The following is a 26,404-nucleotide window of genomic DNA, read 5'->3' on the forward strand; positions in this document are numbered from 1 at the left end:
ATTATTGTTATTATTATATATTATTATATAATGATATTATATTTATTATTATTTTTAAAATGGAAAATACCTTAGTATGCAATTCCCATTTCAAAAACAGCAGTATGACAAAGCAAGACACAGAAACAGAAACTCAATACTCTCAAAGGAAACACACGTCTGAGGCCTCAGAGGCTCTACTTCTGCTCACTCTAACACGTGGCCTCCTGCTCACAGGTGACCACTGATGAGACAGACAAGGAGGGACTGAACATACAACCCTGGTGGACACAAGGCCCCACGACCCCAGCCCTCCCAGCACATCACTTAGGGAGAATATATCCATCACGTAGGGAAACTATATCCCAACTGTCCAGCTTACTGGGAGATTTAACATAGATACATAAGAGATTCTAGAATCCAGTACCTCACTGAAGACAAATTTTAGATCTGATTTGCCAGGTAAAGATGAAAAGTACATTAAATAATGTTTTCAAGATCTTAATTATAATAGTAATTGTCTCAAGCTGGAAAACAATCAGCAATGACTGCTAAAATTAGTAGGTAAATAATAGTGAGGAAAAGAATATTCACAGAGTCTCAAATCATCTCTCACCTCTCTGTGAGATACATATTAATTTACACAGGGAAGAATAATGTTAGAATAAACCTGGAGACACCACCTTAAGCAAATAATCAAAGGAACATCATCAATAAAGTAGACAAATAGATGCCACATGCATTCTGATATCCTGCACTGAGGACAGCTGTGATTTTCCCACCAATACATGCAGGCATGAATCTAATCATGAGGAAGCACCAGACAAAGCAAACTTGACAGACATCCTACAAAATCATCAGCTACTCTTCAAAATTACTAAGGTCCTGAGAAACACAGACAGACTGAGGACACATTCCAGATTAAAGAAGACTAAAAAAACACAACAAAACTCAGCGTCTGAGACCAGTAAAAAGAAAAATGTTCTTTTATTATAAAGGCAATCACTGACATATTTGGAAAATCTAAATAAGGTACTTAAATCAGAAAAGAATGATCAAGCAAATGTTGACTGTTAACATTTCAGGTCTCTGAGTGAAGGGCAAACAGAAACTGTTTTACAAATTTTGCAACTTTCTCCCAGAGGGTGCAAGTGAGAATCTTCTGGATGCCTTGGTACTTGGGAAAAGAATATTCAATATACCTATTAGCTTTATACTACAGACTTTAGGTTAGAAAAAGGCTGAGACTTCTTTAGGGCTGAGGGAACTATTTAGAATATGCAGTAAGAAAGCATTCTGGGGAGAAAGGGTTAGGAACACTCTGAGAGAGAGATGTGACCCCAGAGCACGTGGCTGCCCTCAGGGAGAGTTAAACTGAGTTAAAGATGAAAATGGAAAAAGAAAGCTAGCCTTTTCTGCACAACTGGCAGACAGCGCTCTGAACTAGATGAAATCTAGAGGCTGAAGTCAACCATGGATTATTTCCAGCATTAAGATTTAGATCAGAATAATTTATTAACAGTAAAGACAAAAATAAAACCCAGTATTTAAAAATAAATGGGAGATTAAGAGGGAAGAAAATGGACAGAAAGGAAAATCTTAGATCAAATATTTGAACATTGCACTTACTCGTGATCACGCGAAGAACGTACACTCATTTCAGAAGATTTGAAAGCACAGCAGAGCATCATGGTGGGGCTGACTCACCTCTCGAGTAGCTAGCTGGTTGCTGAGTTCCTCGGCTTTCTCAATGTTCCACTCTTCCACAGCTTGGTCTATCCTCTTTTCAAGTCCCGACTAGAAAGAATAAGAAATCTCAAACTTAAGAGGCAGGAAAGAAAGGCAAACCCTTGCTAGCAAAGACTGTCACGGGACCACACCAAACACATTATGTACTTAAGACTACTTCATTCTCACAATGACCGCATCCGGTAGTTGCTACCACTCCCATTTACTGATGAGAAAGTGAATCAGCAACATTAAATGACTTATCCAGGGTCAGATTAATTGAATTAAGGAGATCCAAATCCACATTTCTGTGATTCTAAGGACTACACTTTCCCTTGATAACAATACGTTAATAATAATAAGTTAGAAATTATGGCATGCTTATTATATAGCACATTCTTTCTCACTATAAGAAAGCTCATTTAATCCATATAACAATTTGATGAAATAAAACTGTTATCCTGTTTTGAACATAAGGAAACAGAAGCTTGGACTCATCAATTTGTCCAAGTCAGAGTCTGTTAAGTGTCAAGCCATTGCATGAATCTACTAATAGATTTGCCCAGAGCCCATATTCTAAACCACCCTTTTCCTCTGCCTCTTTCTCTACTGCCCATACTTTCATTCACCAGCCCCTGCTAGTCTCTGACTATGGGTATTAAGTTGGATATTAAACACAGGAGAAAAGTTATATTTTACTTTCCTATGAAATGCTACTTACTAGCTGAAGATACTTCATGAAATCATAATTAAAATTTTCATGGGATTACCAAACAGATAGGTAGGATATATCATACTCTATGAAAAGATACTTGTTAGACTTAAATAACTCAGTTTTAGTTTGTAGAAATAGTTACCAAAGAAAATACTAATTTTTAAAGAGATAGTCTAATATATGTTTCTTAGAAGAAAAGTTTATCCCAATGGCTTATCTAGTGTATCTTCCTCGTTTCTGGTTAATAGACTTCTCCCTATTTAACCTAATAAAAGAAGTCCAAGCAATGTCTCTTCCATCAGAGTACTGCTTCATTATAAGAGAAACTTCACTCCCATGGAGCCTTTGTTGAAACAAGACTTTAAAAATGCCCACGCATAATGTGCCTAAAAAGATTCTGGAAGCAGAGATCAGGAGGCTATCACTGATGACATCTGAGTTAAGTGAAGACTGTTCCTTCTCACAATCCTTCTCCCCACCCAGGCCTGGAGGATGATGTGGTTTTTTCCTTGCTCTGGACTGGAGCTTCAGAGTGTCATTCAGGAGCCTAACAGAGTCTCTGAGCCCAGGCCATGCTGCTCTACTGTCCTTTTTCCATCCTGGTTTGTGATCATCTACCAGTCTCCAGAAATTTATCTTTTTTGCACTGCTGCAGAATTCCTTTCTTGATGATCCAAACAACGTCCTGGACTCACTCTTCCAACATCCTTCATTGTCAGGAGCCACTAAATAACAGCCCCCCACCCCCACCCCAAACCTACACTCGAGGCCAGGGACTCTACAAGTGTGGTCTATGCTTCAGTTCAAGTCTGCAAATGATGCCAGTCTGTGAACTGAGCTTGTGCCAGAATGCAAATCAGCTACATGACTATGCATAGGTTTGCCTAGTTGATTTTTTATTAGAAGAGAATGGGTAAGGGATGATAAGGACAATCAGACTTCTTCAAAGAAAGAAGGCACATACTGGGTTACACTCAGTTCAAGTTCTTTATCTCCTGGAACCTTTGAATACACGTGCTCTAGGCCATATAAGAGCTTTACAATCTAGAATTCTCTCCAAACACAAGATTCTGCCCTTCCACTTACCTCGAGTCCTCAGAGAAAGTGAACCTGTTGGGGCTTCATTTGGACCCCATACTGTAGCACCATCGTATTTATTCTCACAGTCCTTCAGCCCCTTCCTGAGTCTCCTCTCCTCCCTTCAGGCCTGCAACTCATGAATAACCTTTTCAAACTAGACTCTTAAGCCTTAAGTTCTCAAAGTTGGAGTCTGAACCAGCAACATCGGCACTACTTGATAACTGGTTAAAAATTCAAATTTGAATCAGAAAACTCTGGGGGTGAGGCCTAGAAATCCATCAACTTAACTCCCTTTGGTTACCATGGAGACACAGCTTACAGTAAGTAAGTAAGTGTTAGTCGCCCAGTTGTGTCCGACTCTTTGAGACCCCATGGATTATAGCCCACCAGGCTCTTCTGTCCATGAGATTTTCCAGGCAAGGATACTGGAGTGGGTTGCCATTTCCTTCTCCAGGGGACCATCCAGGCCCAGGGATCGATCCCGGATCTCCTGTACTGCAGGCAGTTTCTTTACCAACTGAGCTTACAGTGAAAGTCCCCAGGATGGAAAACAAGAACATTCCCCTTTTCTGGAAACATATGAACTGCTGAGCTGATTGTTTTCACTGAAAAATAAATGAGCTAAAATTACACCTCTCTCTACTATCAATGAACTCCCATTCCCCAAGCCATTCCAACCAGCCTCTAGTATAGCAGAAAGAGCACTGGGCCAGAAGTCAGAAAGGTGATCACAGCACCGGGCAAAGGAGGTACTTAACTCATAAGCTTCAGTTTCCTTAGAGAAAATCAGAGAATCAGCATGGACGACCAAAATTCTCCCCTAGAAATAAAATTCTAGATTCCCCCTTACATGTTCAACTTTATTTTTAGCTCTTTTAGAAGTTGTTTTTTTTTTAGTATCAATAAAAGTTTCACTAGATATGACTTTGCTTTTTTTCTCCCCCTTTTCTCTTTTTTAAGCAATTTATTTAAGTAAAATATAATAGCTCCTTTTGGCTTGGAAAAATTTCTGCTTCTATACACACACCCAGACTCTGCTTCCATAAGAAGACAGTAACATTCCAAATATTTTTTAAATGCTTCAGTTCAGTTCAGGTCAGTTTAGTTCAGTTGCTCAGTCGTGTCCGACTCTTTGCGACACCATGAATCACAGCACACCAGGCCTCCCTGTCCATCACCACCTCCCAGAGTTCACTCAAACTCACCTCCATCGAGTCGGTGATTCCATCTAGCCATCTCATTCTCTGTCGTCCCTTTCTCCTCCTGTCCCCAATCCCTCCCAGCATCAGAGTCTTTTCCAGTGAGTCAACTCTTCATAAAAACCCTGAGGTTAAACATTTCTATCACCTTAAGACCAAAAACTAACAACAGTTTACAAAGAACACAGTTGCTGAGGTCAAACCTGGATTCAAATTCCAGCTCCTCTAACTACTGGACAAGAAACCCTGAGTTTTGTTCCCAAACCTCTACAGGCTACAGTTCTCTCATCTGTAAAATGAGAATACTACCACATTCTTTGCAGAGTTACACTAAAGGTAAAGAATACCTAGCAAAGTTTTCAGAACACAGTAGTAACTCAATAAATAAGGTATTCACATTATATCTATCAGGATACCATTAAAACAAAAAGAAGGTTCACCTCTATATAACTACAGACCTCATTACAGTTAGTCAAGGGCTCAGACACAAGTATAAGACCCAAGATTTCAACTTTGAGTCAGTCATCTCACAAACTAAGATTTGAGTAGTAAGGCTTTCTACAGGTCATAAGTTGGACCCCAGAGTAACCTTTACCGGAAATATCTAGGGCATCTTTCACACCACAGGAGTGGCAGGAGGCCTGTACAAAAGCACTGCTGATCCTCTGCAAGGCCTCAGTCCGTCCGTCAGTCAGTTCAGTGGCTCAGTCATGTCCGACTCTTTGCGACCCCATGGACTGCAGCACACCAGGCCTCCCTGTCCATCACCAACTCATGGAGTTTACTCAAACTCGTGTCCACTGAGTCGGCGATGCCATCCAACCATCTCATCCTCTGTCGTCCCCTTCTCCTGCCGCCTTCAATCTTTCCCAGCATCAGGGTCTTTTCAAATGAGTCAGTTCTTTGCATCAGGTGGCCAAAGTATTGGAATTTCAACTTCAACATCAGTCCTTCCAATGAATATTCAGGACTGATGGGGACAGGACCGATGATAAGGCCTCAGTGTGCTCCTAAGATACCTCTGGCAGGACTCAGAATTTAGCTTAAGATATATCTCAGTACAGACAAACTTACTGATGGCAATTTAGTCACAGGTGGAAAATCATCTAAGGCCAGTATCTGACAGGTTACCATGAGGCAATAAGTGACAGCTAACAAGGCAGCAGTACTATAAGTATCTAAGAAACTTATGGGTACTAGGCTTTACATTAAGGATTAATCATCCGTATGTGTGTAGTAAAATCTCTTTTAATATACCGATTAAAACTGTTTAGGTTAAACTGTAACATAATGCATTTCTACAGATATTTTGCTACTGAATATTCAATCAGATAATACATTCAACTTCTAAACCTTAATACAAATGAACTGTCCACTCAAGTCTGCTGTTCTATGATCAGATCTAAATATCTAGGGAAAAAATTAGGTAATCTCTCCATAAAGGAGGAAGAAAAAAAAGAATTAAGTGTTGTTACTTTTACATATAAATCACACCCACTTAAACTATTTGAATCAAGTCAGAAAAACCCCCTGGAGAAGGAAATGGCAACCCACTCCAGTCTTCTTGCCTGGAAAATCCCATGGACAGAGAAGCCTGGTGGATTACAGTCCATGGGGTCGCCAAAAAAAAAAAAAAGATGGACACGACTTAGCAAATAATCAACAAAGTAAAACTAAGTTGGACTATTACTTCATAAGAATCTAGATTTGGGACCATTTTCCTTTTCAACCTGCTCTGTTTTCTTAGACAAATCATGCTGGGCTTCAGTTGCTTCATCTGTATTATGAGAATAATAGCTGGTGGGTATTAACCAGCCAACAGGGATCACATAAAGATCAAGAGAGAAAACTCGGTACCTGATTCCAGGGGAACATCGGGTACCTCCACATTCCCACCACCAGCCACCCAACTCCCGCCCACTCCACGCAGCCAGCCTGTGATCTGTGTACTGGATCTCCATGTGAGAGCCTAGTAAGAAAAAGTATTCTTTTAAGAAAACAAGTTTGAAAATAGCCATACAGTACAACAGCAGCTTCCTCTCATAAACAAAAATTATCAAAGACCGTGTGCAGTTACTCTACAGAAAACCTTCGGTTTCTCTTGCCAAAAAGTACCCATTAAGTAGACATAAAACTACTCCCAAAGATGACTGCTGACTAATCAAATTGATGCAACTAAACAATACTTGAGGCATTTATAATGAAATTATTTATTCTAAAGAAATTCCCACATAGATTCAACATTAATTATGTTACGATTACAGAAGTTTTGTAAGACTCAGAACTGCTGCCAGAAACACAATTATAGCTGTATTTAATACAGGAACACTTTAAAACAGCTCTATATATTAGGAAGAAGATTATATTTTAAAATACAAGCCTCTCTGCATTGTCAGGGAAGCAGGTGACAGCAATGTTATAAATACACATCCGTGGTTGAGCAACAGTTTTAATAGTCTGGCAGTGTTCAAAAAAAAAGAGGGGGGAAAGAAAAGAATAAAAAAGATGGATCACACAACAGACTTAAAAAGTTCGTTTTGTTTTACCATTCTTAAGAGTTGAGTGACTGAGTGGAGAGGGGACTAAAAGGGTTGCTAATATGGTAACAGATCAGCCTTTGCTCCTGAGAAATAAAACAATGGAGCAGAAATCCATGCTGGTTTTGTCCAAACTGCTCAGGGATTTTCATGATCCTCTATAGATTTCTTGGGCAGCAGCTATTATCTGGTGGACTGACATTTATTCTTAGCTTTTATCTTGGTGGCTCCAATGTGGACATCTTTTACTGTCTATTTACTCTGTTGGCTTCACAGTGGAGACTCTGGCATGATAGCCCAAGGGGGCATGGAAAACAGTGATCCCAAACCAAAGAATAAGTGTGAACCTGCTGGCATGCATTTCAGCTGAACTACCAAGAGAATATGAAATCATTTGGCTTCACCAAATCCTTCCTTTCCTCTTATGCTTACACTCACTAATAGAATATTAAGTGCTGGCAACATCCTGGGCGATACTAGCCTAGCCAGCATCAGTTTCCTTGTTCAGGAGATGCCACGACTTTCTTAGTCAGATGTCATTAATACAGAAGAACGCTGCTGTTAAGAAAATCCAAACTTCTAAAACAGATCAGTGAGTATATATAAAAGGATTTACAGCAGTCTTCCCTTAAACAGAAATTTCTTTTTAAAATGGAGCTTTATTTCTCTTTTTCTAGAATACATCTAATATACAATGTGAAACAGAAAACTGCTCTTAAAACTGAGCTGTACAAAAGTCTTTGCACAAGGAATCCTAGTATCCTTTATTAAAGTTACTCTTCACGAATTCCAAACTTCAGACAAAGAATAACTTAGCCATATCTCACCAATTATCAAGAAGGTACAATTTCATACATGTAGGGAAATAATATTCTAATACAGAATATTAGAAATGTAAAAAAATACTCCCAAAATTTCTACATTTTGTAAAGGCTTCAGTTCAGTTCAGTCGCTCAGTCGTGTCTGACTCTCCGCAACCCCATAAATCACAGCACGCCAGGCCTCCCTGTCCATCACCAACTCCTGGAGTTCACTCAAACTCATGTCTACAGAGTCGGTGATGCCATCCAGCCATCTCATTCTCCGTCGTCCCCTTCTCCTCGCCCCCAATCCTTCCCAGCATCAGAGTCTTTTCCAGTGAGTCAACTCGTCTCATGAGGTGGCCAAAGTATTGCAGTTTCAGCTTTAGCATCAGTCCTTCCAATGAACACCCAGGACTGATCTCCTTTAGAATGGACTGGTTGGATCTCCTTGCAGTACAAGGGACTCTCAAGAGTCTACTGTATTTTATAGCTTTAGCTTCACTAAGAAACAATTTAGATATTCTAAAGTAAATACAGGATTCCCTGGTGGCTCAGACGGTAAAGAATCTGCCTGCAATGCATGAGACCCAGGTTCAATCCCTAGGTCAGGAAGATCCTCTGGAGAAGGGAATAGCAACCCTTTCTTGCCTGGAAAAATCCCATGGACAGAGGAGCCTGGCAGGCTACAGTCCATGGAGTTGCAAAGAATCAGACATGACTGAGTGACTTACAATATAGTTATGAGAAAACATAACAAATATTGTAAACAACTGAAGATCAAAGACCACCTAATTCACAAGCACAACTTTAAAAGATATTTCCAATGAGAACCAGTATTTCACCATTTCTGGGAATTCCCTGGTGGTCCAGAGGTTAGAACTTGGCGCTTTCACTGCAGGGGCCCAGGTCTGATCCCTGGTTAGGGAACTAAGAGCCTGCCTGCATGCAGTGTGGCCGTAAAATTTAAAAAAAAAAAAAAAATTTTTTTTTTAATTAACCATTTTTCCCCTCAAAATAACAATCTAGTCAGCAGTTAGGACTCTAAAGCAGGAGGGCCAGAGATGGTCGGGGACCACTGCTGTCAGCATTAGCCTCCTACCTCAGGCTCTGGAACAGGTTTGCTGCAGTCAAGAGCATCCTCCCCACAAGATCCCTCCTCCCAGCCCACCAGAATCACAGTGGTCAGAGCATAGCAATCACGTTAAAACTTATCAGACTCTTGGATGGTGAAGCTGGAGAACTGAGAATGGTGGAATAAAGTCGGGGCTTTAGTTTCAGCTCTTAACCAGTGATTTCTGTAAGAAATTGAGCATTTCTGTACCTGCTTGAACATTTGGGAAAAGGAGATTTCTCAATATCTCTAACTATTGCAGTACAAGGTGATCCTGGTACCAATTCCCCAGTGTTCCACGGACTAGGTGACAAGAATTCTTAGCAAAGTTGGAATCAATGGTTCACATGTAAAAACTCTGTTGTGTCAGTTCTTTAATGCATGTGCCCTCAATGAGGCACCCAATTTTAAACCCCAATGATGGGTTTAAAAATCAAGCAGTTTTTCACAAGAAATACTGGTGAACCAGAAAACAGTAACGATCTCTACATACGTAACAGTGGTATAGAGCAATGATTTTGTCCGTATATGCAAGACACAATATCCTTGGGCTTTAACCAAGAGGCCTCTGTACCTCCATTCCAGCCCAGAGCTCAATTTCCATGCTCCTGAAGTCTGTCAACATTCCCCTAGATAAATGTGTAAGTTACTCATTTATTCTAGCCTCTACCAAATATTAACGCCATCTATAGACTGGCAACTGCCAAGCCTGCATCTCGAGACTGACTCTTCTCCAAGCTCCTGCCTCATTTTACCAATGGTCTGCTCTATTCTGCTTACTGATACCACCCATGCCCCGAAATGAACTGGGATAGGCCTCGCTCTAAATCTTCTCCCCTCCAAAGCTTTCTCATCGTTGTAATCAATCTGACTATTCACACCACTGCTTAAGTAAAACCCTGAATGGTTCCCTCCCATCCTCCTAATTCCAATCTCCCCACCACCTCATAAGCAATCCAGAGGCAAATACTGTCCATTCTACTTCTACAGTGCACCTCAAATCCATCCTCTCATCTACCTTCAGCAGCACCATTCTCACTCGGGCTCCTAGCATCTCACGTCTAGCGGAGTCTCTTAACTGTTCTCATCTGCTTTTGCTGCTCCAAGGTCCATCTTCGATGTAAGATGCAATCTTTTCAAACGTAACTGTGATCACATCACTCCCTTCACATAAACCCCTTGAATGGTTCTCAACTGCATTGTGACCAAAACCCAGTTCCTTAATGCGTCCTTTAAGGTCCTGCCCAGCCTGGTCCTTCTCCAGTCTTATCTTGGGCCATTCACCCTCCTCCTCGCTGACTCCATCCAGCCGGGCTGAGCTTCTCACTGCTACTCACATGTCCCCTGATGGCTCTTCCTCCCCAGCAGGATCCTTGCCATCCTTCAGTCTCAGTGAGCCAGGCCTTCCCAGACCACTCAGCTAACGTAGGGCCTCCATATTAATTTCTTCAAAATACCCTGGTTTTTTTTCAACGGTTTTAAAAAATGACTTGTAACTATATATTTACTTGTTTATCTAGCATCCTGCACACATTAACTTCTTCGCTGAATGAATTAATGAGGAGAAATACCTTCAGTTCAGTTCAGTTCAGTCGCTCAGTCGTGTCCGACTCTCCGCGACCCCATGAATCACAGCACGCCAGGCCTCCCTGTCCATCACCAACTCCCGGAGTACACTCAAACTCATGTCCACAGAGTCGGTGATGCCATCCAGCCCTTAGGCAAGACTAATTAAACAGTCCCCACTGGCGAACAGAAGATGCAATAAATAAAAAAGATCTTACCTTTTCAACTTTTTTCCTTTTAACAGGGGGGTCAAATCTCTCATTGACTCCAAAATACTGGGTAAGCTCCTTCCACTGGGTTTCACTCGAAGACTGTTCACTGTAAAAAGATAGACAGTAACTTATGTTTCACACAAAATGTACTCAGGTTTACATTTACTGTTTTTAATTCGTTATTACAATTATATTACATCAACTACTTCTTAGGTTTCAGAGGTAATCAACTGTTTGTACAAGTTCTGCAATACTATCTAGGACAGACAGATATTTTAAATTCCACCTACCTATGAGATTCTTCTTCATTCTTCAATTTACCTGAAAAGAATTCACAAAGTGTCAATACCTAAGCATTTGGTGATTTCGAAATGATGGTTATTAAAAACTGTTAAGTTCAACTGGTCACAATTTAACACTATCGACAATTAACCTGAATTAAAACACCTTTTCTGGAGCGTTTTCTTTTCTTTTCGGATCTAGAAGCTGAAGTTTTCTGTTCAGAATGCTTTTTATGCAATTCTTGAAATTTCTACATAAAAGCAAAAAAAAAAAAAGGGCAAATGTCTTTTGAAGCCAAGTACACATCTGAAAAATAACATGTCAATAGAAACTATACTCTTAATATTTATAAAAATACAAATAAAATGAAAGTAATTTAGTTCTTCTTAAGATACTCTATTGTCTGAGACTTTACAACCTGAATTATTTTCATTTATTTCCAAACAAGTTAATCTGGTAATTTAGGGGTAAAAGTCAATGACTCATAGACTTTGTAACAAAGAGATTAAGACTGAAACTCCTTGTGTATTGTGTTAAGCAAAGTAGTTAATCCTACTAAATGTTTTTTTTTCTTCCTCTTTTTATGAAAAACAAAACAAAAATGAACGCAAGTACCTGAGTGACCAATGAGTTGGCCACAGACCCAGAGAGTAATGAAAGTTACCAAGAACACACACATTCTGACCCTGGCAGAGATACGCAGGCACAGACTTCAATAAGAACATGAGAGAAAACCTACATTCCACATATTTAAGGGAATTCCAGAGGGACGCTCTTCACATGCATTTATATTTGCCTCTGCTTCAGTGTCTGGTCCATCTGTAGGCACATCTACGATCTCTGTCTTTTTAAAGGTCCCATCTTCTTTACCCTCTTGTAAGTTAAGTTCAGAGCTCTCTAATGTGGTATCATCATCAGAATTCAATTCAACATCACTTTCATTTAGGCCAGGAGGTAGGAGCCCACTCCACATCTTTTCTGCTCGAGGGAAAAAAAAATGAATTAGGATATATAAAGTAGACATGGAAAGAATTTTAAGACCATTAAAAGATACACCAGGAATCTAATTACGTTGAATGGTTTGGGAAAAGTCCATTTATACTTTTTAAAAATAGGTATAAAGCAGGATACACCCTCCATATCAAAATAATTTAAATATTTTGCTTATAATAAATGTTTTAGAAGTGTAAGGTAGTTTAAGTAAGTCTGTCACAAGACACACCTACAGCTAAATGACTTAATGACAACAAAACATTGATCCTCTAATACATGAATAATTTTGTCCAAAAAAAAGAGAGGAAATTCAGTAAAAGCATTCATAGTTCAAGAATGTTAAAAACCAAACAATATACACTACAGGTAATTTAAGAATTATAACACTATATTTCAAGCTGTAACAATTAGAGAAGAAAATAAAATTGGATTTCTCGCCTGTATTTGAACGTATAAAACTTCAGGGGACTTATTATCTATGGAGGAGGAAAACAATTACACAAAGGAAAATGTTTAAGCTGTGCAAGCAGTTTAAGAAAAGTATGGTGGTAAAAAGGATGGCCCAGTTTTACATTTTATACTGCTTTTTAAAGTAATACTAAATGGAGTATAATCTTTACAAATTAACAAAAATGTATAGCTTTTTAAAGTAACAATATTGTATTCGGAAAAGAAGTTCAGGGTGATTCTTATCATTAGTTATACAGCCCATTGGTAGAGAGAATCATTAACTATTTTTAAGTCTAATAAAAATAATTTTTAAAAACTGAAGTTGTAATCATTTTCTAAAATTATGATAACTGAGTACATTTCACTCTTAATCCCCATGGCACAGTCTAGTTTGGCATACATAATAAGCCAAAACTAGTTCATTCAAAAGATGCCTAGAATAGAGAAGCTGGTTGTTCTGCTCATGATTTACCGTTAACTGAAGGAATAAACCCTGGTGGCTCAGAGGTTAAAGCATCTGCCCCCAATGCGGGAGACCTGGGTTCGATTCCTGGGTTGAGAAGATCCCCTGGAGAAGGAAATGGTAACCCACTCCAGTATTCTTGCCTGGAGAATCCCATGGACGGAGAAGCCTGGTAGGCTACAGTCCACGGGGTTGCATAGAGTTGGACACGACTGAGCGACAGAACGGAAGGAATAAACCGGAAGGGCCTAATCTTTTTCGCTATCTCTGCCCTTTATTGTGTTAATCAAGTATAAGAAAACCACCAGCACTGTCTCTGAGACAAAGTATCATGGCATTTTGCATACTCTGAACAATGGATTCCTGATAACTTTTAAGGACCTCCTCCCAAGTCCAAAGAATCAGCTCTCACTTTTCACAGTTTGGGTCCAGTCTCATCAGCTGCTGGTCACTGAAAAACATCCTCACCAAAACATTGTCTTGGCTTTTTAAACAACTACTACTTTAACAACTACTACTAACTACTTTAACTGTAATTCTCAGGAAGTCATTTTTAACACCTCTGACCCTGTTTTTTCATCTGTAATACGGGGCTAATTACCCTGCACACAGGGTTATTCTCAGAATGAAATAAGGTAAGCTACTGAAACACTCTACACAGTATTCAGGAGGTTCTGGGGACTTGATCAATGATCAGATCTTTTTGCCATTATCATTTATTTCTGTGGCCATGTACTGAATTTTTATCATTTCTATTATGGGTGGCAGCATCTATATAAGGTAGTTTCGAAATTTCTAATGTTAGAGGTGCATTCATTTAGTAATTGATACAAGTCATTTAACTCCCTGACTTCCAGTCTGACATGAACTTTCAATTAAAAATGCTGATGTGTGGTTTTCTGAATGGAGCAATAAAATCAGAAGCAAATTACCAGGAAGATAACAGAACCTAAGCTTCAAGGCTCCTCTTTTGCATAAGTTCTTCCAAAGCACTATACCCGATTTTGTATTTTGAATCTATATTCCTTTTTCTAAAGAAGAGGACTCAAATTACATAAGTTCCAAGCCCTATAAAACCTGCCATGTGTATGCATGCTTAGTTGCTCAGTCATGTCCAACTCTGCAATCCCATGGACCGCAGCCCATCAGGCTCCTCTGTTCATGGGACTTTTCAGGCAGCTGGACTGCCTGAAGTTCAGACTATACTGGAGTGGGTTGCCATTTCCTCCTCCAGGGGGATCTTCCCCACCCAGGGATTGAACCACCTCTCCTTCACTGTAGGCAGATTCTTTACCACTGAGCCACTGGGGAAACCTGAATCCATCCCTAAATCTGGACTGAGGATTTTAAAAGTTGGAGTGGAGGTAGTACTGAGATACTGTTAGCACAAAAGATATGATGTATAACATGCCAATATGGAAAAACAGGTGTGGAGCTATTAATAAAAACATTTCTACTGTTCTGTGAAGCAGGAGGAAGGCTGTGATAATCCGCTCTACCATGACTTTGCTACTGGCATATAATACACCTTCAGACTCACTATCCATTTCAGGACTTTAGGATGGTAACAAGTTTCAGAGTTAGCTTTCTTAGCACTAATTGGGGGTTCTATGTTTGGGAGCCACTGTTTCTTCTCCCCATCCACAGCATCTGCTGCATGTCCATTGTGCGCCAGGCACTCTCCAAGACATAGAAACAGCAGGATACAGAATGGGTAAAAGCGCCTAACCTCATGCAACCAACATTCTCATACAAACGGCAAGCTTCTGTCCATCAGCAGCCAAGCACCACTCAGCCCAGACTTCAGCTGTGGCAGCTCAGATGGGCACAGTTCTTCCACTGGGCCGCTGCTGCAGTGTCTTCACAGGTGAGTCTATGCTCTGGGCACCCCAAGGGACTTCACCTTGGGAAGCAGGGCTAGTAGCCGTGGAGAGGGCATGCCTTTCTTCATCAGCCTCTAATCATTTTTGATCACTTTTGGACTTCCTCAACTTCACCTATGTTTAATAAGTTCTTGCTAATGTGGCATTAAGAACTGTCCTCAGCAGGCTACTGGCTAGTATGATAACTTCCTGCGTGTGCCCATGGTAGGGGAAAAATTAAAATAATTTTTAAAAAGTGGACCCTATGTCCAAATCTGTAAAAGAAGGCGAAGATCAAATAAGACATGTTTCTGAACTTAATCCCTAACTATCTTTAAAGTGATGTGCCATTCTCCTGTGACCGTAACATACAAACATACACAAATAGCAAGACAACTTGGTGATCACTGACAAACACAGATAGTTAATTGAGCAGCCTGCAAAGTGAAGCTGCCCACCTGAGCAGCAGCTCTGACTGCAAATCAGCCAATATGGAGTGGCTGCTTTGAGACGTGTTTTGTGCTTAGGTTCAAACACTCTGTCTTTCTAGTCAAAGCATATGCATGTTATTTATACATTTCCAATTGTACTACCGTACCAGTTGGTCCCATTAGGCCTCCTGTTATTTCTGTTTGGGTTGCTCTGGATTCTGTTTCTCTAGTTCTTTGAAGCATCTCTCACCTCATACCTTTCAGAGTGCATTCTTTCATTTTAAGGCAGATAACCCTTCAAATGTGGGCATTACTCAGCCATTCTCAAGAAACATCACATACCAGAGACTAAGAAACAAGTTTTTTAGTGTAGATTATAGTCAAGTCTATATAACAGTCCATGCGTTGATATATTCTTTCATGTTTTTAGCCTGTAAGTCAAATATTTTAATTATTTAGCCCCAAAGAAGATATGAATCATTCAGAATCCCCCTATTCTATGTGATTTTGAATATCAGCTTCTCCATTTCACATACTCTGTACTGCTGGAGTGAAGATTCTTCCCAATCCACAGTTATTCTACAAAGAAAAATTCTGTGTATGCTATGCAGTCCAGGGTTGACATGATTTATGATGAACAAAAATATTTATGTTACATCCTAGTCTGAATGGCTGGGCTTTCTTTTGCCCTTGGAAACCAAGAACAGCTACTACTTAGCACACCTGGGCAGATATCAGTGTATCTAGAAGAACATGACACAGTTCAGCAGTTCCCCAGCTAAGGGTTTTTCAAAGTTTTATGAAAATAAAGATTTAGATAGAGATTTCTAAGCTAGTTTCAATACTCAAAAAGCCCAACGTATTTCATTTTCCCTCAAACAATATTATGCACCTTTAGGTCAGGAAACTTAAATTCAATGAAACATTATTCTTCACCCCATTTTCATTCATCCGATTGGTAGCTAAAGGCCTGAGTTTTACTAAAAAGGAAAAAAACACAAATTAATGGGTATAGTTTAGTAGACGCAATATATCAAAGTACAGCATCCATGGAGATATCAAATTACAATAAATGGGATTCTAGGTTGTGAAAGGATTGGGAGCCAGTGTAGAGCAGGGAAAAAAAAACAGTTTTAGAAGTCAGAAGATGGGTTTCTAATCCTGAACAACATAGCTGTGGAAAAGCCACTGTATCTGTCTGGGTCTTCACCCTTAACCTAAAACATGAAGGGTGTGATCAAATCTCTGAGATGTCCTGAGGCTCTAATATGCCTTTTTATGGATCTCAATATTATGTGTGCCCAAACGCCCAGAATCACCTCATTCTTTGATGTAACACTCCATTCTCTCTCAGTCAGAACAATACTAATTAAACCCCAACACCCCAGAATATAAGGCTTCTCTCCTACCCCAGCCACCACAGCCAAGCTTGCTAGTTTTCAGTAAAACCCTGAACTTCAGAGAAAACACCTAAAAGATGCTCTGGAGAAAGGGAAAGAAACCCCACTGTGACAGAAGAAACAGAACAAAAAGGAAAAACCAACCAGGTCATTGCTATAAATGGCATACAAACAATGTGACAGGCAGTTTTACCCTTCCTCACAATGACCCTTTCACTAGGAATTATTATCTAAACCCCTTTTACAGATGCGGTAACAGACTCATCCAATGGTTGTTGATCCACTAATCTTAGAAAAATAGAACTCTGTAACTCAAAACTCTATAGAGTGCAGAGTTTAAGTAGTAGTATATTCTTGGTGACAGAGATTTGAGAGTGGGTCTGAAGAATGTCCCCAGCCTGTAATTCTGTTAAAATTTGATCAGGAATAAATTTTTTTCTCACTTTTTAAGGGCAGAAAGCTACATAAAAATGTTATACCAAATTGAATACACGCCTGGGTAATACTACCACATTTTCTGAAGTCCAGATAACTGCGTATAATCAAAACTCGACCTAAACAGTTTATGGGTAAATGTCCCCTGACTCTCATATTCCAGACTTTCAATTTCATTTTTACTGAATGAAGTTGCCTTATTTCCCAAATTTTGTATTCAATTAGAAATAATCACAGAAAACTGAAAATCTTGTCTGATCTGAACTTAAATCTTACAGAAATCGTAAACCACCACCTACCAATCTGAAGATCCTGTTAAATAATTTACACAATAATCAGTTTCTGTGACTGGGCATTAATTACTTAACTGAAATACTTCTACGCATGTTATCATCAACATTAATGCCCTGTTCACGTTTATGAAATAAATGTGCTCCGTTTTCTCAAAAAGCTACAGAAAGTGCAACTGAATCTCAGGCCTGACTTCGGATTTAAGTTACCAATCCGATTACCCAGATAAACTATTTAGCAGGACTTTGCATATACATATGTCAAAGCGAGTGTCTTGTTCAGCCTAGGGTTAGAAAACACTCCCCGCGAGTCAAGACCCTGCAAGAAAGATTTACAGGTAGCCAGTAATATTTCGAGGCCCACTTTAAAACTGGATGTCCCCGTGAGACTACTTACAGGGTGCAAGACTGCAAAAGGGGTGGCTCTAGAAGCGTACACCTTTCGCTGCACGGCTGAACCACCCGAACTCCGCAGGCTGTCCCGCGGCGGGGCCACACTCCGACGCCCAAATGGGAAGAATCCCCTCCCGGCACAGAACGGAGCGCCACAGATTCTGATGTAGGATGTTTACCTTGCCGACTCTCAAATCAACTGCAGCTCGTTTCCGGGTACGGCAACTGTAAACAAGAGCCCGTGTCCCGGGTCGAAAGCCTTCTCATCCCTTCTCACTCCGGCCGGGGTGGGACGGAGAGCCCCTCTCCCACCAACAGGACGGGGACTCCGCCGCGACGCCGCGTCAGAGCAAAGCGGAGGCCGGTTTGGCCGACGCTCCCACGGGCCCGATCAGAGGCTTTGCGGGCCTGACCAAAGGCTTTACGGGCTCGGCCGAGAGGCTGTGAGGCCGCCAGCGCTTGCTCCCTCGCTTCTGGCACCCTGTCTTCCCTGGGTCCGTCTCCCCGGAGCACAAGAAACAGCCTCGCAATCAGCCGCACTCAGCTGCCCCGACGGTTCCGCCCGGCAGCCATCTTAAGACCTGCCAACATCGCGCCTTCTCATTGGCTCCGACACCTCGGCCAATGGGCTGGGGCCGTTCTGGCCTGGGGTCGCCATGGTAACCGGTCGCGCTGGGTTCGCCTTTTAAAGAAACGAAAAATGGCGATTGGTTTCTTTCTACTTCTTTTTTCCCCCTCTGCTTTTCTCTCGCCGTTTTCTCCTTTCTTCCAGACGTCCTAAAGACTTTTCTCTTCTTCCATCCCCTGCCGTACTCTGGTGCTCTGTGGTGAGGAAAGTGCTGGCATAGACCTTAAACTGAGTTCATTCCCCAAAGACCGAGACTCGCTGCAGAAGCTCTCTAGACCCTTCTGGGAACGTTTCCATTCATTCAAACTTTCCCCCGCTCCCTTCCTTACTTTCCCACCCCCTCCCCGTACATATTTTCTTGAGCAGGCACCGTGCCAGCCTCTGTTTAGAGCAGAATGGTCTCTAGCCCTGGTCTCGTGGCGCTTAGCATCTGCTGATGGTGGCAGCTGCTACAGAGTGGCTGTGTGACCTTGGCCAAAAACACATTGAGTTCCTTTCCCTGGCAGCCACTGACTTAGGCTCTGAGAAGGGGATTGGGAGGAACATAGAAAATAAGCAAGGGGAAAAGAAATAACCATAAAAACAATAAGGAAAATAAAACAGCATATGACCATGATGGGAGTGGGACTATTTTAGAAATGCTTTCATATTCTGAAATGATGTTCTGTAATAATAAAAATACATTTCTGTTTTCTAGTGTTGTAACGACCATGTAACGAAATACATATAAACCCCTTAAGGCATTACCTGGCCCCCATTCATTTCCAGTCTCTCAGCTGTTTGTTGTCATTGTCACAACCTTATCAATAATGCCTTTGAAGCATTCCAAAAATGTGTAAAAATTGCGTATGGCACTCAATAACATGTCATGATTTAGTATAAACATATGTTTAATACTTAACTATCCACTACCTAACCCCCATTGTTTTCCAGAAGATGTGCTAGGTGTATGGAGTAGTTTTCTATGACCCCAGAATGATAGCAAAATCTGAATGGACAAACTTGGCTCACAAAGACCCTTTGTTACATTCACATTCTCTGATTCTAGAATAGAAGCAGGGCTGAATGATTTAAGGATCTGTATGAAACTCTCCAGGCCAAGTGTGTCCAGCCTCTCGATAGTGTTTTCCCTGTATCCAGACACGTAAACAAATTGAGCAGTTAAAGAGAGAGTGTGTTGAAAAAGTCTGTTGTGGATGTTACATTAAGCCTCCTAATTGCTATCTTGGTCTGCTGGGGTTGCCATGACAAAATATCACAGATTAACTAGCTTTGTTGTTGTTATTTAGTCACTAAGTCCTGTCTGACTCTTTTGTGACCCCATGGATTGTAGCCTGCCAGACTCCTCTGTCCATGGGATGTTCCAGGCAAGAATACTGGAGTGGATTGCCATTTCTTTCTCCTGACCCAGAGATGGAACCCTCATCTCCTGCATTGGCAGGTGGATTCTTTACAGTTGAGCCACCAGGGAAACCTATATAGCTTACACAATAAACATTTATATCTCATAGTTCTGGAGGTTGGGCCATCTAAGATCAAGGTGCTAGCAAAATAGATTTCATTCTGAGACCTCTTCTCTTGGCTTGGAGGCAGCAGTCATCTTGCTGTGTGCTCATAAAATCTCTGTGTACTATGTGAGGAGAGGAAAAGGGATAGAAAAAGCTCTCTGGTGTTTCTTCCTAAGAGGACGCTAATCCTATTGGATCAGGGCCCTACCCTTATGACCTCATTTAACCTTAATCAGTTCTTTAACCACCCCATCTCCAAATACAGCCACTCTGAGTTTAGCATTTTAGTGTTTGAATTTTAGGAGTACAGGAACAATCAGTCCATAACAAATTCTGAGAGGGAAGAACTGAGACAACAGATAACAAGGAAGTATTGTCGGACTGATTAAGAACTGTCTGGATTGTTTCTATATAAATTCTATCATAGAATACTTATTATTTAGTGCATACAAATCTGCAAAGGATAAGTGGGGAATATAATTATAAGTACTCCAAAGACTTACAACCACCAGATTTCATACCAAAGATTTTTGGAAAGTCCTACTCCCAAAATACATAGTTTAAAATGTTCGCAATGTTAATTTGAGAATGCTCAAATATCTGATTAACTTACTCTTGTGACATTACTGGATTTCTATAATACACGTAAATAGCTCAGACTTTTCTTCTGGTTTTGCTTGTAAGACTTTCAGTCTCTGAATATTATTATTTTGCCAGTTTTCTGAAGGAGATGTCGGTCATTTGATTTATTTTAATCAATAAATTTACCTTCCCTCCAGCAAATTCCTGCTTTGGAAACCTGCCAAACCATGCATTTTGTGAATGAAATACTTGTTTTTGTGAGGTTTCTATGAAATACAGAATTATTGAATTCCTTTTACTAAATCATATTAAATATGATTCAGCTAGAGAATTGTGCTTGAATTGTGTTGCATCTGGCACTAATTTCAAACATGTAAGTTTCATTTAAATTTTCAAACATCTTAAAAATCATAAAGCAGTTTTTCTTTGCTAAGAAATATTATAGTTTATGAATTGTTTTTCCTTATATTTAGCAATATTTATCCTAAGCGTAGAGATTACAAGTCTCACTCATGTTATAAAAGATTAATTGTGGAGGTTTTTTTTTGGTAGCTGCTAAATCTCCGATGAAAATTTCCCCAAATATATTGAAGTCCATTAAATATGTCTCAGTTAGAAAAAGTGAATGCTACTTTGTTAAACATATGATAAATGTACTTCTTGCTGAAACTGAGAAAGAGAACAGTTCTTTCCATCTGTATAAATGCCTTACTTTCTGCATTGAAGAAAAATTAGGCTAGTGACACGCAAAAGAATAGAATCAAGGGAGTTCTGAACTTTGATATCATGTGACAATTTCTCTGTCTGGATTTTTTAAACTTGCAAATTCAAGCATCTCTAGGTAATGTTAATCTTCCAAGAATACGTTGAACAACTAACACTATGACGTTAGCAACAGTTGACACTTGAGGAAAGGAAGTTTCTGTAATATAGTTCAGTTCAGTTCAGTCGCTCAGTCGTGTCCGACTCTTCGCGACCCCATGAATCACAGCACGCCAGGCCTCCCTGTCCATCACCAACTCCCGGAGTTCACTCAAACTCATGTCCATCGAGTTGGTGATGCCATCCAGCCATCTCATTCTCTGTCGTCCCCGTCTCCTCCCACCCCCAATCCCTCCCAGCATCAGACTCTTTTCCAGTGAGTCAACTCGTCGCATGAGGTGGCCAAAGTATTGGAGTTTCAGCTTTAGCATCAGTCCTTCCAATGAACACCCAGGATTGATCTCCTTTAGAATGGACTGGTTGGATCTCCTTGCAGTCCAAGGGACTCTCAAGAGTCTTCTCCAGCACCACAGTTCAAAAGCATCAATTCTTCGGCGCTCAGCTTTTTTCAAAGTCCAACTCTCACATCCATACATGACCACAGGAAAAACCATAGCCTTGACTAGACGGACCTTTGTTGGCAAAGTAATGTTAGGATGTTGCCAAAGAAAAGTACTGCTTCTTTATTCATCATGCATTACTTTTAGATTCTTCTGTTCCAACCTGTTGTACATAGGAAGATAAGAGAGGAAACATTTCTGGGTGCTTGCTATTATATAACTAATGTCATATAAACCCAAGAGGTGGTTATTATTGTATCCATTTGACAGACAAAAGAAATTAAGACTTCAAGAATTTAAGAAACTGATCTAACGTCACAAATATAGTCAAACATCACAATCAGTTCAGTTCAGTCGCTCAGTCATGACCAACTCTTTGCGACCCCGTGAACCACAGCATGCCAGGCTTTCCTGTTCATCACCAACTGCTGGAGTCTACCCAAACCCATGTCCATTGAGTCGGTGATGCCATCCAACCATCTCATCCTCTGTTGTCCCCTTCTCCTCCTGCCCTCAATCTTTCCCAGCATCAGGATCTTTTCAAATGAGTCAGCTCTTCGCATCAGGTGGCCAATGTATTGGAGTTTCAGCTTCAACATCAGTCCTTCCAATGAACACCCAGGACTGATCTCCTTTAGGATGGACTGGTTGGATCTCCTTGCAGTCCAAGGGACTCTCAAGAGTCTTCTCCAATGCCACAGTTCAAAAGCATCAATTCTTTGGCACTCAGCTTTCTTTATAGTCCAACTCTCACATCCATACATGACTACTGGATTTGGGATTTGATCCCATACTGGATATGGGATTTGATCACTCACTACATACCATGACTAGACGGACCTTTATTGACAAATAACGTCTCTGCTTTTTAATATGCTGTCTAGGTTAGTCATAACTTTCCTTCCAAGGAGTAAGCGTCTTTTAATTTCATGGCTGCAATCACCATCTGCAGTGATTTTGGAGCCCAGAAAAATAAAGTCAGCCACTGTTTCCACTGTTTTCCCATCTATTTACCATGAAGTGATGGGGTCAGATGCCATGACCTTAGTTTTCTGAATGTTGAGCTTCAAGCCAACCTTTTCACTCTCCTCTTTCACTTTCATCAAGAGGCTCTTTAGTTCTTCTTCACTTTCTGCCATAAGGGTGGTGTCATCTGCATATCTGAGGTTATTGATATTTCTCCCAGCAATCTTGATTCCAGTTTGTGCTTCCTCCAGCCCAGCGTTCCTCATGATTTACTCTGCATAAAAGTTAAATAAGCAGGGTGACAATATACAGCCTTGACATACTCTTTTTCCTATTTGGAACCAGTCTGTTGTTCCATGTCCAGTTCTAACTGTTGCTTCCTGACCTGCATACAGGTTTCTCAAGAGGCACAATTATAGCATGCAAAACTAAGATTGGAAAGTTTCACTAGACTCTGAAGTTCCTGCTCTTTCCACTGTCACACACTGCCCCTTTTACAGTGACGTTCCTGGTAAATCCCAACACAGTGCAGTCAATAAAGCATAGACATCATCACTACCCAGTGGGATGTGTACTGGGTGGGAACTCATGGAAAGAGGGGCTTCAGGAGCAAAATGTGTCTTCTCTCTACATCTTTCTTGGTATGTAGTGAGTGATTAAATCCCATCCTATTATCAAATCCCACCCTAGTCAATAATTCATTGATTACTGCATTGAAATCTATGTTACTCTCCCTTATCCTAATACCTTCATCTTCCAAAACAGTCCGTTGTCTGCTTAATCTCTCTAAATGAAGAAACACATGTAAAGCTTTGAACACTCATCTTGGAATATAGTTAATAGTAACAGCAGTCTCCTCCCTTTACATGCAAAAACTAGGGAGTGTGTGTGCATGTGAGGGGACTTTTGTACAATGTGTGGGATCCTAGTTCCCCAACCAAGGATCAAACCCGGGATCCCTGGAGTGGAAGCACAGAATCTTAACCATAGGACCGCAGGGAAGACCCCCAGAATGGAATTTGGCATGTGCTATCTCTTTTTGCTGGAATGCTTGTCTCTTTATAGCTGTAGAGCTCAGAACCTAGATCAAAATATTATCTCCTAACTTAAATCTTTTCTGACACACAGTTCATGGCTTTCTTCTCTGTGCCTTCATAATAACTGATGCACAGTACAGCTAGGGCTTCATCACACTGAAATGCAATCAGTTATCATAGGTGAGTCTAACCTTGATGGACTGTGAGCTCCTTTGAAGGCAAAACTCTTGTCCTGGCACAGATATCCAGTAAGTGTTTGTGGAGAAGACAGACAAAGGATGGAAGTGGAGATGTCAAGGCACGAGATGAAGAGAAACAGGGAAGGTGTTTAGGAACCAATGTAGAGTGGCAAGAATGCTGTGGTTTGGGTCAGACATAAGAAACCAATGGGGTCAGCGTCTTAGGGGACTTCCCTAAGGCAAACACACAATCCCTACCTTGATGCAGAGAAGGGAATCAATGGATTCTGATCAAGGGAATAATTAGAAGAAGCAGGTACTCCAATGAGATTAATATTATAGTCTTGTGAATAAGAAAGATGGATTTGGAAGTAGGTGAGCCAACATGAAAGATGCCTAGCTAGAAGACCATCTTGAGATACACGATAAGCATCTGGATAAGAGGAATGGCAATGAGGATAAGAAGTCTGATCGTCAAGGTAGTATCATTCATTCCCTTTCATTCTCGCTTTCATGCTTTTGCTCTTTCGCTGCTCCCTCCTTTCTACCCATCCGTAGCCTGCATTCAGTTTTACGAATTCAACACAGCCTTTGAGGATCCCTTTCATTAAGGAACTCCCTTAGTCAAATCTGACTTTCAAATAACCTGCTCAAGCAAACATACTTGTTGTATGCCACCTCTCACCTCCCTTCCACCTCCAGCACCACATCCTCAATTTATTCCAAGAAATAGCAAAACTGTTCCAGGTAAGCAGTGGTCATGTAGGTGGCCTGCTTGGAGGCTGACCAACACATATCCCCAGGTGCAGAGAAGGGATAAAGGATGCTCTGCCTCCCCTTCAGTCTTTACAGTTCACACGATGGAAATTCCAGCTAATCTCTCACTCATAGACACAGGTACCCCATTTGGAAACGTCTTTTCCAGTTTTAACCCAGTAATATTGGTGTCTTATTCTCCATCATCGTTTTTGTGATGCATAAAACACCACTACCTCCCACACTCATCCTGACTGCCAAGCACAAGGTGATGATGTGCTGGTGAGAGAAAAAAAAGCTGGAAGTTTAAAGTGAAGTAGCTAATTACGGAACTGGCATCTCACCGTGAATGTGTCGAAAGAACCTTTCAGAAAGTTTTCCAGAGTTTCCATCATTCAGAGTAAGCAAGAATCATTTCTTATTCAGTATCATTATTTATTTTGTTTGGTTTTTATTGCCATGTGGCATTATTTTCTATGGCCTGGGAACTGAATTGGCATTTAGGATATTGTCTGTCTCTAGTGAAATGGCTTTTCTGAATTTCTTGTAACTATTTGGAAACAAACACTTGAAACCATGTATTTGCTAAATTGAGGCCATCCTGAGTGATCTGTCTCATACAATTTTACCCTTGTTAGGTTTTAACTTGGAAATTTTTTTGAATTGCTTTCTATCATTAAACTGTGGGTAAATTTACTTATTTAATTCCAGTTAAGAAAAGCACATTTTCAACAAGGACCTACCGTATAACACAGGGAACTATACTCACAATATTTGGTGGACTTCTCTGGTGGCACGGTGGATAGGATTCCGCCTGCCAATGCGGGGGACATGGGTTCAATCCCTGGTCCGAGAAGATTCCACAGGTCACAGAGCAACTAAGCCCATATGCTGCAACCACTGAGCCAGCACTCTCGAGCCTTCACACCGCAACCACTGAGCCCAAGTGCTGCCACTGCTGAAGCTTGTGTGCTGAGAGCCTGCGCCCTGCAGCAAGAGAAGCCACCACAATGAGAAGCCCGAGCACTGCAATGAAGAGTAACCCCCGCTCACTGCTGCTAGAGAAAGCACATGCAAAGCAATGAAGACCCAGCATAGCCAAAAATAAATACATTTTTAAAAATATTTTGTAATAACCTGTAAGGGAAAAGAATCGGAAAAAAGAATATATTGAAAGAGATGGAGATAGATATAATCTCTGAATCACTGTGCTGTATACCTGAAACTGACAGAACAATATAAATCAACCGTACTTGAATCAAAAAGAAAGGAAAGCACATTTTACTCCATGGTTATGTTCTCAGCCCATCCAACCAAATCAGTAACTGAGTCACACAGACTCTGCCATCCTGCCTCCCAGCTCTGAGCCTGACCATCCCCAGAGCAGTGCCTTCCCTCTTTCCAAGTGCATTTCCTAGATCCTTTCTAGAATTTCATTTAAACTTATATATTGGCTTTTTATTTTTACCTCTTCATCTTATATTTTGGTGGTCACTC

The 26,404-nt window shown here is 40.7% G+C and overlaps 1 protein-coding gene across 2 annotated transcripts in view; it reads right to left on the minus strand.

Moving 5' to 3' along the window:
• The window catches only part of FAM204A (family with sequence similarity 204 member A), a 29,948-nt gene extending 11,428 nt beyond the window's left edge, over positions 1-18,520 (minus strand). The window contains exons 1-6 of one of the 2 annotated variants that reach the window (XM_055424559.2): positions 18,109-18,520; positions 11,952-12,190; positions 11,378-11,462; positions 11,221-11,251; positions 10,937-11,036; positions 1,687-1,776 (exon numbers count right to left, since the gene is read on the minus strand). In XM_055424559.2, coding sequence (XP_055280534.2) covers positions 1,687-1,776; positions 10,937-11,036; positions 11,221-11,251; positions 11,378-11,462; positions 11,952-12,185 — 540 coding nt within the window. In that variant the 5' untranslated portion in view covers positions 12,186-12,190; positions 18,109-18,520. The other variant, XM_055424560.2, reaches the window with a different exon arrangement.
• Between the last annotated feature and the right edge of the window lie 7,884 nt (positions 18,521-26,404).

This window comes from Moschus berezovskii, chromosome 12 (assembly GCF_049115385.1).
Source record: "Moschus berezovskii isolate FMDL1 chromosome 12, NW_MosBer_1.0, whole genome shotgun sequence".
Taxonomy (NCBI): domain Eukaryota; kingdom Metazoa; phylum Chordata; class Mammalia; order Artiodactyla; family Moschidae; genus Moschus; species Moschus berezovskii.